The sequence below is a fragment of the Lipophrys pholis genome (genome assembly GCF_963383615.2).
Source record: "Lipophrys pholis genome assembly, chromosome: 2".
Classification (NCBI taxonomy): Eukaryota; Metazoa; Chordata; class Actinopteri; order Blenniiformes; family Blenniidae; genus Lipophrys; species Lipophrys pholis.
Window position 1 is genome coordinate 28,851,743 of NC_137636.1, and position 18,602 is coordinate 28,870,344.

At 43.0% G+C, this 18,602-nt stretch overlaps 2 protein-coding genes across 10 annotated transcripts in view; one reads left to right on the forward strand and one right to left on the reverse strand.

The window, feature by feature from the left end:
• The first annotated feature begins 467 nt into the window (after positions 1–467).
• Positions 468–3,932, forward strand: LOC308126131 (ubiquitin-like protein 7). 7 transcript variants are annotated; one of them, XM_080490271.1, is made up of 12 exons: positions 473–520; positions 669–693; positions 897–1,089; positions 1,189–1,308; positions 1,390–1,475; positions 2,072–2,156; positions 2,245–2,302; positions 2,407–2,540; positions 2,827–2,876; positions 2,970–3,146; positions 3,268–3,381; positions 3,546–3,932. In XM_080490271.1, the coding sequence occupies exons 3-12, from the start codon at positions 912–914 to the stop codon at positions 3,684–3,686; spliced, it is 1,143 nt and encodes a 380-aa protein (XP_080346397.1). In that variant the 5' UTR covers positions 473–520; positions 669–693; positions 897–911; the 3' UTR covers positions 3,687–3,932. The 7 variants fall into 7 exon arrangements, with proteins under 7 accessions (XP_080346396.1, XP_080346397.1, XP_080346400.1 ...); XM_080490274.1 differs by having other exon boundaries at positions 480–520; positions 832–1,089; XM_080490273.1 differs by having other exon boundaries at positions 482–520; positions 604–693.
• Positions 3,933–12,967: 9,035 nt separating this feature from the next.
• Positions 12,968–18,602, reverse strand: part of shf (Src homology 2 domain containing F) — a 106,555-nt gene continuing 100,920 nt past the window's right edge. For all 3 annotated transcript variants that reach the window (XM_080493487.1, XM_080493486.1, XM_080493488.1), the window contains one exon: positions 12,968–14,257. In XM_080493487.1, coding sequence (XP_080349613.1) covers positions 14,071–14,257 — 187 coding nt within the window. In that variant the 3' untranslated portion in view covers positions 12,968–14,070. The remainder of the gene's footprint in view (positions 14,258–18,602) is intronic.

Below are 18,602 nucleotides of genomic sequence, written 5' to 3' on the forward strand. Positions count from 1 at the left end.
CAAGCAGTAAATCACATTTTAAGAAGATGAATAAAACTCTCTGGGAAAATGCTAATGGAGCTTTTCCTATTTAATGGAATAGGCTCCAAACCATAAATTTGCCACTCCAGACATATGCCGTTGGAAAAGTTATTGATAAAATTAAAAATTAAAAAAACTACGATTGAACCCCTGTCTCTCCCCCACCACCAGTTTCACTCACTGCAATAGCTCTCCATCCAAATGTATATTGGGACCTGCTTGTGATTTTTGGTGGACCTATTGAATTATTTATCCTGTCTTATAGTACTATACTTTCAATTGGGATGGAACCTGTAGCCATCCTTCAGAGCATAGTATACACATGTCCGTCCATCTTTAACTTAAACTGGCCTAACATTTGTTCCTTTGTGAAAGGAGGAGGCTACAGTGAGACGCAGTGCAGGACTCAGCGTGAAAAGTCCTACGTTCTGTCGGAAATCATGAACGCACCGCGAACCACGTGACTAAAACCAGGAAGCGGTTCGAGTGTAAACAAAGGGTGAGTGTGCACTTCTTTTATAAAGTCTGCAGCTTTCCCCGCCTGAAATGAACGATATCTGATTCGTGTTGTGAATTATTTAGGCTTGAACATCCCTAACAGACTAAAGCCACTCGTTTAATTGAAAAGATTTTACGTCTCTGTTTAGCAACCGGCGAGCCGCTAACTTCGGGGTGAGTTGGTGTGCTAGTATCGCATGGAAAATATCCTTTAAAGAATCAAGACAACAACAATCATATTACCTTTTTTTTTTTTTTATAAATCTTGCAAGTATAATCGTATGGCTCATGTTGTGTTTGTGTCGTATGTAGCAACTGGACGGAAACTGTTGTCGCTCTTGTTGTCGTCTCCCATGCTAAGCTTGTGTGTTGTGCAGCTTCACCAGGAAAACATGATGACCTCTTCAGACTGGCACCTATGCTTGAAGCTGGCGGATCAGCCCAAGTCCACCTTCCACTTCCCAGAGATGATGCCGGGAGACGTTCCCCCCGGGGGCTACAGAGTCGCCACTTTAAAACAGCTCGTAGCAGCTCAGCTCCCAGACTCGATCCCCGATCCCGAGCTAATAGGTTTGTGTCTGCTGGTGCATCGCATTGTAGATAGTCGACAGCTCAGTTCTCTCATCAGTCTTCAGGATTAAGTGTTTTGTGTGTTAATTTGTTCACCAGAGCTGATTCATTGTGGACGGAGACTCAAGGATGAGCTGACGCTGGACGCCTGCGGGATTCAACCGGGATCCACTCTTCACGTCCTCAAAAAGACCTGGCCTGAGCCGGAGAGCAATGCAGGTCGACCTGTGTTTCACTCAAGCAATGATTCCTGATACTGGACTACAATCTGAAGCTGCGTGTTTTCAATTTTTATTCCAGAGCCTGTAAACAGAGCAACTGCTGCCAGGGAGTTCAGGTTATTTAATGCTGCCCTTCATTCTCTTAACTCTACATACAGAGACTCGGTGAGTAAACTATTTGAGATATTTACCTATTTTTTTTTTTACATTTTCTATGTGCATTCTCTCAGTGGTAACTCAAACTCAAACTCAACATTTGTGATTAAATTCTGGGGAATAATTTCATTTCTTGACACTACCGAAGACGTGAGGGTTTAGCTTGAGTTTTCCAGGGTATGGGGCTTATTGCAGAGTGAGAAAAGCCCCAATCAGGGCGTGAAGTACAGACATAGACTTAGTTCTCTTGAATGAACAAATATTCAGTAAAATATGCCTATATAATGAAAAACTAGACTAATGAAAACCACCACAATGGTAATATTTTGCTTTTTAGTGTCATTGTTTCTTTTTATAAATTCTATTAATCTATATAATTTTGGTGTGATCGTGCAGTGGAGCTATTGGAAAACAAAGTCCATATGGGTGATTCTCAGTTGATGCGCAGCATGTGAAAACTCTGGCTTTGTGCAGCGCTTTGGGCAACAGAATGAATGAGTTTGTATGTAATCCTTATGACTACTTTTGCCACATTTTCTTTATGCCACAGGAAACAATTGCCTCTTTTTCTTTCTGTACGTTTACCATCTTTTCCCACTTTCCAGGTATATAAAATGCTGACGAATAAAGAGTCTCTGGATCAGATCATTGTAGCCACACCGGGCCTCAGATCCGACCCAGTTGCTCTAGGTAAGACCCCGATAACGGTAAAACACCTCTTTATGCAGTCTCACTGCACCGGGCAAAATGTGCTAACGTTTCCCTTTAAAACCTCAAGGTGTGCTTCAAGATAAAGATCTGTTTGTGCAGTTCACAGACCCAAACATGTTGGACGTGTGAGTGCAGCTCCTCTTTGTGTCACAGTTCTTTCGAGAGAGTAATGCTTGACTGAAGCAAACAGTCATTTGAATACCTCAATGTCTGATTCCTTGTCTCACAGATTAATCAGCTCTCACCCGGCCCTCGTCAACGCCATCATACTGGTCCTGCACTCGGTGGCCGGCAGCATGCCTGCTCAGTCCAGCGCCAGCTCATCGCGGAACGTGTCCACCAGTTCTTACAGCGACATGCCAGGTGCGCAAGAAATGTGGTTCGGTAAAAGTAGGCAGAGTTTACAGTAGGACAAGGAATGATCTCATCAAGTTGTGTTCTTATAAGAGATCATGATGGTGTTATGCAGGATTGTTGCCTTTTATTTATTGAATTTTTCTGTGCTAAGCCTTTCTCAAACCAACTAATTTTAACTGTACAGCCTGCTTCCTGATTCCCCTTTTGGGACAAATAATTTTTTTGTCACTGAGTTGAATTGTTTAAATATATATAAAAAAAAAGTATAATAAAACTGTCCGTTTTCTGGCAGGGGGCTTCATGTTTGAGGGGATGTCTGACGACGAAGAGGAATTCCAGTCCGTAAGTAAATACTGGACTTCACCTATTGGCCATCAGCGTGTTGCCAGTGGCTGTGTTGTTATTTTATTTTGTGTGTCTGGATGTGTGTGACAGGGGAGCCCAGCAGGTCCGTCCAGCAGAGGTGGCGTCACGGCAGGGATGCGACCCGTATCTCTGAGCCACAGCGGCGCCACGGGCCCTCGGCCCATCACACAAAGCGAGCTGGCGACGGCCCTGGCCCTCGCCAGCACCCCCGACAGCAGCGCCGTCACGCCAACGACGGCGAGCCAGGTGAGGCACACAATTACACATTAAAGACACCTTTGGAAGACACGAGACCCCCGCTGCAAAGTCTGGCTGCATTACCGCTCTCCTTTGTTTCTCCTTTCCTTTCCTTCTGTCTTTGGTTAAGGCGGACCCCTCCAGTGGCGTCGCTCCCATGCCAGCAGGGACCCCAGTCAGTAACGATCTCTTCAGCCAGGCGCTCCAGCAGGCTCTGCAAGCCACCAACATGTCGGCTCTACAGGTGAGCCACCAAACACAATCTCACACATCCTCGAGCCATAGGGGGAATTTTACTCTTCAAAACGGGCTTTTTATGCTAAGTAGGGTATCAGGGGTCCAGTGCAGCTGGGAGGGAAGCCTTTGAACCAAAGACTGGTATCAGACAGTGTTTTCTGCGCTTGGCAGGGCCGCTGGCAGTCCCAGATGCAGCAGCTGAGGGACATGGGGATCCAGGACGAGGAGCTGATGCTGAGGGCGCTGCAGGCCACAGACGGAGACATCCAGGCTGCCCTCGAGCTCATATTTGCCGGAGGCCCAGGACTCTGAGGCTGGACCCCGGTAGACAAGAGGCTTTTGTGGCGAAGAGGGCAGAAAGAAAACGCTGGTCATCCTGCTGCAGAGAAACGATAAGAAATTATGACTCGCAGCATTCGAAGCTCTTATTGTTCACATTTAACTGTAAATATAAAAATGGAACGATTTGAGCCGAGCTCCAGAGGTGGTGACAACTTGTAGCCTTTTGTTTTGATGATGTGACAGAACTTGTAATAAATTTGAATGATGTTGACCTGATTCTTTTGTTCAGTTGCAGATGTCATATTTATTGTTGTGTCCTCCTTTATTGGCATTTCATATTATCAAGACCCAGAACTTACAACACACAATTCCTTTCCATTTATCTTTGGAGATCCTGAGCTACTCCGAATATGCAAAGTTCCAGATGTTTTTTGTTTTTTTAAATGTATAATTGACTGGCTTTAAGTATTATTCTAAAATGTGTAATTTATTAATTTCCTTCATCCAGCTAAGTGGGAAATGACATGAACAGATGACACAATGGATTTCTGTTTTAAAAATGAGAGGCGGGTCTCCAAATTGTTTTAGGAGGGCAAAGTTACAATGGTAATCCACAGGTTATGTAACACTAAATGTGTGAGATGGTTTTTAGTGCCACGATGAATTGAAATTTTAGTATCCTAGCTCAGTATTTAAATCTTTCAATGTAAGGAAAAAATACACAAACGAGCATCTAAACTTTCTGGGGGACTATCGCCCTGTTGTCTACATCCTCTATATTGTATTGTTTTAACATCAGGGAGGGACGATCGTACTTTCCCAGCATGATGGTTTACCACTCTAGCACACTGAACAAAATACATGACCCCATGTTCAAAAAGAAAAAATCTCATCATAGCCTGCTAAAAGTTTAGTTAAAATGGACTTTTGTGGAGCTACACTTAAAACTATAATCCATTTATAAAAGAAATACCCTTTTGATTTGATTTTAATTACTGTCAGTTTGAAGTTCCTTATAAGTAATGATTTGAAAAGATGGTAAATGCACGGGAAGAAGATGAGGAAAATGTGTGTCCTGTGACATGATACATTTTATTTATTGTATACACAAATGAAGTTTGATTGCCTTTACAAAAGAGATAAAAAGGAGCTATCAATATACATGAGAGCTCAGTCGATATGTTGTATTTATCACACATGCAATAAAGTTCTTTTCCCATTGTCTTTCTTTAACTTTACTAAAACAAGTATCAAACTAAAACTGGTTAGGATTCTGCAGTTGTACTCTTTTGAACAAACAGTTCCTCGGGTTCTTGGTAAAAAGAGACCACAGGAAAAACCTATAAATAAAAATCTACCAATCTGAGTTGTAAGAAATCAGAACTCAACTGAGTTGGGAGATTTGACTACTCTGTACATTTTACTTGAAAAAATATCTCTATATTTGTGTGCTGATCTAATTTAAATAGTATTTTCTTAGCTTTGTTTTCTCATTCACTCGTTTGAGACTGAATCTAGCGTTTACCGTGTAGATGTAATTCTCCGGTTGGTCCACTAGATGGCAATGCTGTAATAGCTACAGTTTTACGAAGGCACACTTGGTTTTCGTTCAAAGAGGCAGACAGGCTGCCGGTGTGTTTTCCCTACATTTAAAATCAAGTTCTTGATCTGCCCTCTGCTTAATGTGTCTTGATAAATGCTCTTTTTTTTATTTTTATTTTTTAAAGCTGTCATCTTTCACAGAGGCCAGTGTGCTTAGACAGTGGCATAAAGGAGATAAGGTGATAGTTTTATTGTCGCCCACTAGGCTGCTGCTGTGCGTCTGAGGGCATTGTTACCATTAGCTGAGGCCTTATTACAGGCAGATACATTTGCTTTGTCTCGTTGTCTCCCATCAGGGTATTTTAGGGGAGGACATATTGTGTTTTCCTCCCTCCCCTCGGATACCTACCGTCCTCCATCTACAATAATTGCCCTGCTTAGTTTTATTACTGCATCTGCGAATGTGACAGCTCAATCAGCGGATTGGCCTTTCATGAGCACAGCACCCAAACAGCGCTTTGTGTCCGTCTGTCCCCATTACCGTTTTATATGCACGCACACCTGCGGGCAATTTCCACCTCCAACTGCCTCCAAGGGTATTTAAAAAGAAAAAAGAAAAAAAAGCATTTCTATTATGCTGATGGAGACAGTGTCACAGCTCCACGACTGAACAATGGTGAATAAAAGTCGCATAGCCTTCCAAGCAAATTAAAAAGGAGGCAGTTGCGACTGCTGAGAGAAAAACCAGTGGAATTTGAAGCCAAGTGAGAACAATGTGGACTTGATTTTGTTTTCGTGGCTCCAATTGCCTCTGAGCTCGGGGAGCGGATGTAATATTCACTGTAGTATATCACATATATTGGCTGTTTTGACTGTATCTAAAGCTTTGTGGGCTTTACTGCTGCAAATCACAGTGTGAAGTTGTCATGGAGACGATCGATGGTGTGTGGAAAGCCAGCACGCATGTGTTTTGGGATCTTTGTCATTACCGAGTGTATTAAGGTTCTCTTTGTTGTTTGTATAGAGTCCACAGTGTGTGATCTCAAAGGACTTTGAAATTGCAATGTTCCATATGAACTGCATTGACCTGTCGACTTTTAATTCAACCTCACCCACGTGGCTCTTTCCTAAGCCTTGCCTCTTCACATGTGATGCTCTAACAATCTACAAATGAAGATTGTATTCAAATATCTACAGAGGGACGGTGCATCCAGCCATCAACTCTCTCTCTGCTTTTTAATGAAGCTGCTTAACAGTCTGAAAAGGAATTCCTTTTTAGGAACTTCTTTGCCATTCATTTGTATGAAGAATATTTAAATCCACATCCCTCTGACAATTTTTTTGCTCTATCTTTAACATTCCCTCTGATCCATGCAAACCCTCTGCTGAGTCCACTCGGGTTATGACCAGTCGGACGCGTTGACTCTAACAACCTAATCTCTCAATGGGAAAGAACAGACTAATTCTCCCTTTGCATCGGAGGGAATGTGAAACACTTTGTGAGTCAACGTGTAATCATTGAGAGCCAGTGTGAAATTATTGTGAAGCAAAGCGAACATTTTGTGTGTTTGAAAAATAATAAAAAGCTATATAAAGGTTGGTACTTACATATTTGTCTTCGCTCCTGATGGAACATATAGTAGGCCGTCTGCTAGCACTCGCCATTTGACCCCATGACCCTGTGGCATGACGTTTTGTGAGGGGAAATATGTCAAGGTCATCCAAAACAACTACATGCAAACACAAAAAGTATAGTTCAGTAACACAATTTAAAAGTATTGAAGGGGAAAGTTGATACAGTACATCGAGAGGAAAGAAAACTACGGTGAAGGTACTAAAAAACTACAGCCAGGATTTATAAACGTCTGACAGAATCAAATAAGATTCCACATTCCAATGAGAAAAACCAAAGGAACACAAAACCATTGTGAGACGTTAAAAAAAAATCTCCAGGAGGTTCCTCACTAGATTTCTAGCTCACCTTTATCCTTCTGGAAACTCTCCCTGGGTTGTGTCATGGCTGCCTTCAAGCCACTCCAGTCTTCATCCATGAAGTTTCCAATAGCAGAGAATCGTATCATTACAAATATTTTTCCAGACTTTCTCTGCTTTTCTTCAATTCTGAGATATTGCCAGGCCTGTGCGGTGAGGGCAATTTGAGTTGAGAAAGCCACATCTGAGCGAAGAGGAAATATCTTAAACAACTGGTCGGAGGGCGTCATAATGAATCCAGTCTGGAGCTTTGAAGCTGCTGCAAATCTGCCCAATTACTCCCACAGCGACCCGGGGATTCAGGTAATGAGGGAGGTTCTGCGCACTGTCATTGCGGCCAATATATGACGCCAACCGAACTGATCAACGCCGGGCTCTCTGAAACGGTGTTAAAGCCCATCTAATCAAGCTCTCGCAGATGAGCTGAACAATGCCAACGCCGTTCTCTGGAGATGAAATCCTCCGACGCACCGAGGCAGGTTGAAAAGACAGAGTCGGCATAATGGCCTCCGTCCGCTTTTGTCTTTCTGGAAAGAGGCGACTCACGTGTTATTAACATGAGGTCTGTTACCTGAGATTGCTTTCTGCTGGACGTGACTGAGCGGAATATGAAATGAGAGTCTGATGGGCACCGGGCTGTTTTATACCCTTGTGGTCCATTCATTGCTTTCAAGCCCAGCTTTTATTCTTACCCCCCCCCCTTTTTTTTTTCACCAGCACTTTTTGTCCACAAAAGCTTCTTTGATGCATTTCATCCCAGGTGCTTTAACCCTTGATCGAGCTTTTCTGGAGGAGAACAGAGCTGCAGCTGAGGGAGACGCAAAGATCAGGTAGGAACAACCGAGAGAGCCTGATGGAAAACTGGGAAAAAAAGCCTTTTTACAGTCCTCGGTTTTGACTGAAGTTGAGGATTTGATCGAGCGGCGAGGTTCGAAAATCCACAGATAAGTAAGAAAATGACAATCGGTAAGTACTTTTGATAAGGAAAGGGACGTTTTAGGTTAAAAAGAAAAGAAAAAAAAAAGGCCATGTCTGCACACAGTTGCGTGGGTCTGTGGCCGCAGACACCGGCTTTCTGTCAGGAGCTGTCCTGGCTGAGCTGGCGGCGTGTGCCGTTGTGTCGACTATCAGACGCCTCGAGAGGCTGCGAATGTTCAACACTTCCTTTCATCAGCCCCCTGCCTGCGCGCATCCTGAACGTCTGCCACTTGTTTTGTGGCCAAAATCTCTCTCAGTGAAAGCAGGTTTTGTTGTCACTCATCAACGGTCCTGAAAGCGATTTTCAGTGGGAGGGATTAGAGATTTCACAGAGCAAACTCCCCTCTGCAGTACGTCACGCCGGACTCAAGGCCTCGGTGTCATAAGTCTGGCTGGAAAGCTCAGAAGGCAATGATAAAGATGTGGACCCTGTATGTGACACATGCCCATATGTTTTGGTCTTGTTCTACATTACGGTCTTATGAGGAGGATGTTTTTCACTCTATTACCAGAGTTGCTGGGAAACCTATTGAACTAAATGCTACGGCTGCACTATTTGGCACGACTACATCTGCACCTCCATAGATTTCTGTCAAGCTGCCGGCCAGAAGATTAATTCTGTTAAAGTGGAAATCTGCAAATGGCTCACTTTGTAAGTTTCACAGTATATGGAAGTCCTTCTTTAAATATGTTGAAGAAGTAGACTTCCGGGAGATCCATTGAGTGATTGACAGCATATTACACATTTCAATTTTTATTTTTATTGACATGTTTGGCGATTTATTGACATTGACCAACTCTACTGCTTTTCACTGTCTCTCTTTCTGTTTCCCTTTTAATCATAGTTTTTCCTTCAGGTTTTAGTTTTTTGAGCTTGATTCTCTTTCTTCTTTTTTTTCTCCTTTCTCACCTCTTTGTTATGTGCTCATTGTTAATTGTATGTACCTTCCTGTTCATGTATGTGAAAATACCAAGAAACAAATTTGAAAAAAAAAAAAGAAAAAAAAGAAGGCAATGAAATCATATTTTGCACAGCTGTTGCGTGAGATATCTACACCTCAGCTGTCCTCAGCTGAAAACTACATCTCAGTGAAGATAATAACACTGAACGTATGGTTACGGTTGCTGGTTTGAGTCTGGGTTGATTCCGGGGGGCCTTGCTGTGTAGTTAGTTTTCTGTGGATACTTTGTTTTCCCCTCACAGTTAAAAAAAAAAAGAGAAGAAAAGCATTCTCCTTTCTAAATGACCTGTCGGTGTCAATGTGAGTAACTGTCTTCTCTTTCAGTGTTTGCCCTGCAACCCGTCCACAGTGTACCATGTCTTTTCCATATTCAACTGGGATTGGCTCCAGCATCCTGCAACCCAGAATTGGGTAAATATATACAGATGGATAACTGTGACAAGCTCCATAACTGACTCACAGCATGTCTGGTAATGCAACAACAAACCAAAAAGAAGAAAATGTCCAAAGAAGGATGACCAACAGGTTGCCTCAGGTTAGAATATTTATATGATTCTATAGGAAACACCTGATCAAGACATTCTGGTGGATCCTACTCTGATCCAAACAACACGGAAAGGTTTGATGGTTGAATTCACTGATTTAAGATGAAAACACCCTGATTCCAATACAACAGAGCATTTGCGATGTGTGCAAGTCCACTGCAAAGGACGTCTCCACTTTACAACTTTCAGGACTTTAAATAGACACCAAGTGTTCTTATTTTCACAGGGCACTCTGGGGTCTGTGGAGTTGATGGTCTAAAGCAGTTTTGCTATCACCTGGGTGATCTACACAACATGAGCTGGGTGGTTTTAAAGGTGAAAGTGATCGGCTTAAGAAAAAATGTTTATCAACTGGACATCTGGTTGTTGCCTTAAAATGATTATTAAGGAAAAACGTAAATGTATAACATGTGTATTTTACCTATACATAGTGCAGACAAGCAAAAGGAAATGCCCAGAAACCTTTATGAAAAAAAATGGTCTTGAATCATATACGAGTTACACGCCATTAAATCCAGCACGGATTAGAAAAGCTTATACGCGGATATGTTGCTGCTATAATCTCGGTTACAGCAGCAAAACAACAACAAAGGCCTGGAGTGTGATAAGAAGGACCCGGAATGTAACAAACACTCTGTCAAGGAAGCGTCTGGCATACAGTATATCAAACAACTGCTACTGGGATGAATGAGTGAGTGAGTGAGTGAGTGAGAGAGTGAGTGAGTGAGCGAGTGAGTGAGTGAGAGAGCGAGCGAGCGAGTGAGTAAGGGGGGAAATATATTACAGGACTGTGCTACAAAGTGGATCAATAGAAGACAACAAGTGCTGGAGTACTGGCTTGATAATAGCTTCAGCGCTCTGCCCTTGACTCAAACAATGGTAGCTCTTTGCTATTTACTGAAGGGCTTCACCATGGTTACTGGCAACAGCAGAGATACCAGGTCCCCCCCCCCCCCCCTTTCTTCATAATTGTGTCGGCTCTTTGTAAAACTGTAAAACAACAGAAAATATGGAGTCACGTGTTAAACTCATAAACCCAACTTTATTTAGTTTGAACCTCGATGCCTCTAAGTCCCCATACAATACATTCAGTATATACATTTGGCCATGAGGGACTGTACAGAGATATGTTATAGTAGTGCATACATACGTGGCACAAAAAATGTACACAAAAGAAAACTCATACGTGCCACTTTACTACAGTAAAGTGATACACAAGAGACACTCGGGACAAGTCAATGGCTGATGGCTGCTGACAGCAGTGCACACGCACGCACACACACACACACACACACACACACACACACACACACACACACACACACACACACACACACACACACACACACACACACACACACACACACACACACACACACACACACACGAGTTAAGACACTTCCGAGGGAGGAGAAGGAGGCTCTTTCAAGTTCTCAAAATACAAATATACGAATGTGAAGAGTGCGTCTGCCGACTGCAGCAAATCCCTCCCCCTCACCTCTCCCTTTTTCATCCTCTACATTTCTTCACCCCATCACTCCTCGATTCCTTTTTTTTTTTTTTTTCTTCCAAACCTAAGGCCTCTCTTCAGGCGGCACGGCCATCACGCTCAGGCTCTCTACTCGCGTAGAGTAATACTCATCAGCAGCAGTAACTAAATAAAGACGCTCTACTGTTTGATCTAATCAACAGCGAACATTCGGGACATAAATGATACATCACACATAGCTTCTTTTAAACTTGCATTTTGTTTTAGGATATCTTCTCTCAGGGAAATACATAGGTCCACTTTGACAACACACTGTTCCTCAGTAAAGCTGTAGATGCCACCAGGAGGCAGAATCCTCTGATGCACTTGCTGCACCAGTTAAATAAACTTCAGAATACATCCTACTTATTCTTTTATTAATTCGTTTTCTTTTTTAAATTTTTTTTTACTAATCATGTCACTCAGCTGATTACATCTTGCACAATTTGTACCATCACATTTGTCATAAACATGTCAGAGGCACAAACTCGTTTCCCGTTCAACTGACTGCAGTACATAGTTGCATAGAGCACAGCGGAGATAGTCAAAGCCAAAACCGTAATTTGACTTTGTATATTCAGTGGTCATGCTTGTTAACATCAGTTTCTTAAAGTGTCAGTCATTTTTTTTGTTTGTTTGGTTGTTTTTTTTTGCTTTAGCTCAGACGAAAACCTTCCTCACAACATTTGTTCAAGAAACCACTGGATTTTTGCAACTCATAAAATGATAAAAGCTTCCTCCTCGGAAGGGGCCTGATCACACATGCATTAGGCTCATCAGGCCCGCTTCACGGTGCAGCTACTGTTGGCAAATCAGCTTTTTCTGGCTGTACTGTAATTGGTCAGTAATATTAGATGCTGTGAGCTGAAATAGGATCGTAACTAAAGGCTGCAGAGAGGAAATAAAACTGACATGTTCTTCCTTTGAGCTGCTAAAATCAAAGGTGGTAATGAGAGAATTTATAAATACAAACGAAAATCAGTGAGTCACAAGGCAAATTCTTTGTTTTGGAGTTGAAGGGAGGAAACCAAAATGAAAAAGCTTGGAGCAACAGCTTTCAACAGGTACCAGCAGAGTCAAAAACATACAAATCCCGTACACATGTGCGCGACGGACACACGCACACCCAACCACACATGTATTGAGGGGCGTCTGGAGATTTCATTACAGCGGTTGAAGTTAAGTGTTTATCTGGTTTGGAAAGGCTGCACTGTGATCAATGTTGGGGTAGGAAGGTGGGAGGTTGTCCGCCATCGTCTCCCACACGTTGCCTCGCAACCCCGGTGGGTTGGGGGGTGCTGGGGGCAAGTGACTTACATCCCAAGGCGAGGCCAAAGCTAACGTGCACTGACGTGCAGAACTGGAAAACAACAAGTAAAAACAAGCAAAGCACCACTGCAAATAAAAAAATAAGAAAATGAAAATAAGAGGTGGGTGGAGTTGTCCCCAAAACACAATCACATCAGCACAGAACATTAAGGGGGAAAGGGGGGGGGGGGGGGGGGGGGGTACAGGACGAGGGGGGAGGGGGGCACGGGCCAGTCACAAAGGAGTAACACATCAGTAATAATTACCCCAGAATAAATTACAGTCACAGAACAATTGTTAAAAGCAGAACTGGAAATCAGCGGATCTAGCGGACTGATTTGACCCATGCATTATAAGGCATTAACCAAACATTTGTTACTGACATCACACAGTATTATAATAGTGACTATACATACAATTGCTGATCTGAAAAAAAGTCTTTTTTTTTTTTTTTTTAATAGAAAAAGAAATCCCAGGTTAACTGTATTCAAAAAACATGTTCCTTAAACCGATGACATTTTTTTTTAAGGGGTTCGGGAATGTCGAGGGGGAGAGCGGATCGATATCTGCAATCCCATTGTACCTATTGATCTGCAGATGGGCGAATGAAATGGATTTTCTGAGGTAGACAATGCAGGCATATTTCATTCTCCCGATGCAAAGCCATTCTAAGCTGGGGTAGTGGGGGTAATTTGGTCCATTTGGACAGGCTCCGATCTCCAGCCTTGGCCAATTGTACTGTGTCAGACGGGGTCGACCCATCCATCACGCTCCCCCCGCCTGTCTCACCACTGCGGTACTTACACTGTCATTGGTGTGACACACCCACTCACTGATGGATAGCAGACAAGACGGGCTATGACAAGATGAAGAGATCAAGCCTGCACAGTTCACAGGCCCTGTTGTCTTCCCCACAGCTGGGGATGCACCATTCATCCGCGAGCCGGATTATTCAATATCCTGGACACTTGTATGAGGCCCATGTGGACAATACAGCTCAATGAACGTCATAAACGTTGCTTTCCTTAAATGGCTCCTTGTAATCTTCAAGTCCCCTTTGGAACACAATTACAGTATCAGCAGAGCCTGGCCAAATGAGCAACTTAAACAGAATTGGCACGATGTGCACTCACAGGAAAAAGGTACAGCTTATGATGAAAGATTCCCAGTGACAAATACTTTGTTGTACCTTGCTTTCTCTTTGAGTGTTAAGTGCTATGGGTAATCAGCTCAACAATCAATGAAATGATGCTCTTCAGACAGTCAGTCTTTGATGTGATAAGCAGATGTCCGTCATAAATAAAATAAAATACAATAAAATAATACAAACCTCCGCAACACCGAGTCTGTATGTATGAGCGAGTATGCAGTAGGCCTTCGAGACAGGTCTGGATTCTGTCGGCCAGTGAGGTGAGTCAGGATCAGCAGTTTGGGATGCCACTGTTGCTCTAGCCCTGAGCCTCACGGGTTTCTCGTCTGAACGGACGGAAAGCGTGGACCTACAGGGGGCAGACAGAAGAATTCTGCAAGCCTGTAACTCCTGCAGGGCTCCGAGAGCACTATAGTGTCCTGATGGCCACAGGGTAGAGCAGGGACATGTGTTCGGCGCCCTTGATGGGCAGCTTCCGACTGGAGTAGAAGTGGATGATTTCAGGCACGCTGTCAAAGGGGCAGCTGTTCTGGCCCAGGATGTACTTGTTCTCCTTCGTCCGTGACAGCTTCATGTGCATGAAGCCCTGGCTGCTCCTGGAGATGGACAGAGACAGGGAGAGATGGTCAGAACAAAATGTTGATCCCAACATAAAAGATATTTCACTTTCAATGGTGCAGCATATTGAAGTGTCAGAAATGATATATTCGAGAAATCTAAAACTCGAGACTCCATGACATAACGGCAGCTGGTAAGATGGTAAACCTGAGGTCAAAGTACAAAACTGCATGTCAACAGGATCAATGCAGCTGAAAAAAAGATTAGCTGGAAGATGTCTGATCAGAGTAAAGTGACTATCACGAGCAAGTAAAAGATTTAAGTTGAAATTATTCAAACAAACACACAAGAAATGCAGAATGTCAGGAAACAGTCACAATGTCAGCCATGTTGTGGTTCAGATCTGTCAAAACAAACCTGCCCCGCCAGTCTAGCGCAGCAACACCACTCTGTACCATGAGGTGGCGTGTTGAGTCACTGGCATCTAATCTGTCCTCAGTTTGGCCGCAGAAGAAGCAGAAAACCATGAAACCAGGAGATGAAACCGTAAATATGACAATGGAGGAGAGTCCCTCACAAGCAAGAGCAAACTGCCAAATCTCACACTCTGAAGGCAGAGTTAGTGATACAGTCACCTGATCGTGCAACAGAAGAAGTGGCATTACTAAGCTGTCACATACTTTCGATATTATCAAGTTATTGATTTGTCAATAATTGCATCGTATCCACAATGTGGGGACGTGTGAAAAAAAACAACCAAAAGTCAAACTTTACAGTGGTGAGCTAATGTATTGGTTAAAAATAAAGTCTGTCAATCAAAGTATAGGGCCTTTGTGCTGAATTCATTTAATAGCTCTTGAGATATTTAAGTGTTGACCCAAGAGGTGGACCAACCCTTTCACAGGTAAACCTTGTCCCCCGGAGCCATGCCACCGGTCTGGCTTAAAAACTAATTTTAGGAGAAATAGTATGTTAAAAGCCTCAAGATATGGGACTCTCTGCAGATCAACCCTCTGCGACATCCCCGGTCTCATTTACGCCCACAGCAGCTGCTCCCTACAGTACGTGACAATGTTCTGAAAGCTGGATTACCTCTGATAACTTCACAGCTATCCGGGGACGCGGCTAAAAGGCCGGTTGCTTAAGGTGCTGGGTTTTACATGCAGTGCATAAGGATGAGGCTAATGAACCCCCAGGATAAATCACTTAAGCTACAGCAATAAATGCACAGCAAATTAAAAGCTCCCCGTGTGTTTCCTCTGCGCCCTTGATCAATACATGTTACAGCATGCCTGTAATCTTCAGCTCTGAAAAAGAAAATGACTTTTTCTAGGGATTAGGTGATGCTACAGACAGTTTTGGCAAGACAATGATATTCTAATTCATACAGCAAAGAAAAACTATTGTGAATTTTGGTTAAAGAAAGAGCTTCTGTTAAGATGTGATTAGAAAAAACCCCAAGGTCAACATGTAGTGAACCATGTGTTTTCTACACTCCACCATGTTTCCTCATTTCAAATGCAAACCTTATAACAAGAATGTAAACAAAACCAAAAAATGTGGATAGTAATGTTTTGAAGGGAAGGGAAAAAAAAAAAACACCCTCAAGGATTACTATTTTTCACTAACATGTCAAGTAAGCATGACATGTGTGAACCTGCCTCGGTACCTAAAAGGGGCCAGCCGCTGTTATCAGCACTTTGCATTCTGCGTGTGTCAAAGTTGTTGTGAGCAGGATTCCCGTCGGGGAACGAGTAACATGCAGGGTGAGCGTACGCGAGGTGTTAAGGAGCGGAGATGTTACTCATCCCACCAATGCATCTGGGATGCGGGGATACGACTCTGACGGAGGAGTACGTGAGCACACATTTCTGGTCCGATGAGATAAATAAAAAGAAGAAAAGCTCAGTGGTTAAGTCTGGTGATGGGGTTTATAACTTCTGTGGCCTGTAAGTTTTTCAATTTTGAAGCAACTGAAATGAACAAGTTTTTACATTCTTATTATTTTTTTTTTTAACATAGAGTGAATGCTCTCCAAGTGTAAATACACACATGTATTTATAGTTACACTCATTATCTACGAAAAACAGGAGCAAGAACTTGGCTTTGGGCACCTTGAACGTGAGGCGAGTCCATTCTTTACTTATCTGGTAATTGCACGCGTAAATCCAGCGGATGTATTTTCTCCCTGATGCACAGGGAGAAACCAGAACAAAGATAACACCACAGAGAAGGAGGTAAAAAGAAAAAAAAAAGAAAAAAAAAGACTGTACAGGGTTCAATTCGAGGACATACATCAAGAATAAGGACACATTTAAATCTGAGAGAATATTCTCTATTTCCACAGATTAGACTGCATTTAAGATGAGTGTGATTGCTATTAGTAGAGATAAAAGAGATGAAGTGGCATGAAGCATCGTATCGCTGTGCACTTTATATGACACCAGATAAAGAATAGTCCAAATGTGTCAGCGCTAACGTTCTTTCTTTATTTTTTATTTTTATGACAAAAGCCGTAGCTTACCGAGCAATAAAAGGGGAGTAAACACAACTATCAAGCTTTTCCATTAAGGCGCCTCCAGCCTTGATATTTGAGCATGTCATTAACGAGTTCATCACAATCTTAGGAGAGCATGAGAAATTTCCCTTGCCACGGGTCTCTCCGACTCACTGACTCTGTCAAGTGGTGCCAGGAGAGCTCATTTTGGAGGAGAAAAAAAACAACTCATCTGCCCTGCAAAAGTGAATTTGACGAATCTTCTACGTGGAGCGCCGAGGAGGGAGGTGTCAGGTTACACGGAGCCACACTTAAAAAGGCAAACACATCAATAGCGTCGTTTTTAGATTCCCGGGCTGATCCCAAAGTCGGCGTGCAGAGCCGCTTATTATGTTACCGTCCTGCAGAGACACAAACCGGGACAACAGCGGCGGCGTTGATAGAATGAATACGAGGCTGTTTTGGAGAGGACGCCGCCTTTGTGGCTTCGTGGCGTCATCAAATCCCAGAGTTTGTGGCCTTCTATTTATCTAATCAAGATTAATCTCACCGGGGAGGTCTGCTGTCTTGTTTATTGAGGTTTATGACTTTGATTTGAACCGAGGAGCACGCGGACGGCCCGACAGCTTATCTCCACCTTCAGCATATTGGATTGGGGGCTGAACGATGCTCTCAGTGTTATGAATCTATGGCTCCAGAAAAGCAAAGTCATCCCACAAAATGACAGCGATCCCTGGAGGAGGCGATGACCCCTTTTAAACATCGCTGGCCATCAGATATCGAGTGGGTCCATAGTTTCGTATAAAGTGGAACTAAACAAGTCTCAGAATGGCAGGTTGAAGCACTTCCACCTTTTAGCCACATTTTACAGAATTACACTGCACCTAATCCGTTTTTAAAAGTGTCGTGTTTACACTGCAGCAGCCGACACACTGACAACGATGTAGTTAATATGCCGGGCCACGGGAGGGCGCTGTGTGCAGAGAACAATACACTAGCAACATGAAAAAAATTGAGAGAAGCCGACATTCGTATTGGCTGATGACGAATCGAGTCTCAACTAATAATCTACTGATATGGACAGTCAAACTAGAATACGAACCACGAGCGATACCACTATTGGGGGGGGGGCATGTTGTTTACTGGCGCATGAGCAGAAGGAACTATTTACCATGGGGAGATATGCGCATGTGCAGTAAGAGCGCTCCGCCGCCTCCGGCAGTCTCTGCAGAAGGGAATCGCAACCGTGAAAGAATCTTTGCACCTTGGGAGCCGGGATAAAATCTTCACGGAGGCAGTGGATCTGCACACTGGCATTGTGTAAACGCACCCCACCCCCCCACCCCTCCCAAAAAAAGTGAAGAAAGTTTTGCGAATACACTCGTAGTTGTTGCCGAGTAAAGTTTGCAGTAAATGTCAAGTAAAAGTATGAGTCTGTCATTCTGGAGCTCACAACAGAAAGTAAAAGTTGGCTGGCTTAGCAAATAAAATTTCAAGAAAAAAAAAAAAAATTCCAACAATTTGTGTCGAGTTTGCAGTTCTCTCTCTGTGTCTGTGCATATTTTCTCCAGGTAATTTAGCTTCGTTATCCACAAGAGGACCATAACTTCATGAACACATGTGTTAAAGTGACTGTAGCTGTAGTTTTCAAGTCAAAACAACATTTTATCATCTTTGTTTATTTTGTCTTTGTTTTACCATATTGTTTTTATAGGTTTATATAAGTTTATAGCGTTGTATGGTTTTATGTGGGACAACGGATGGAAATTAGCCTTGTGCTAAATCTGGCATATTTACAGGATTGTAGGACAACTCGTCCACGGATGAGACTTCAGAATTTTTGGGAGAAAATAAATCCTGGACAATGCACTTGTACAAATTTTTTC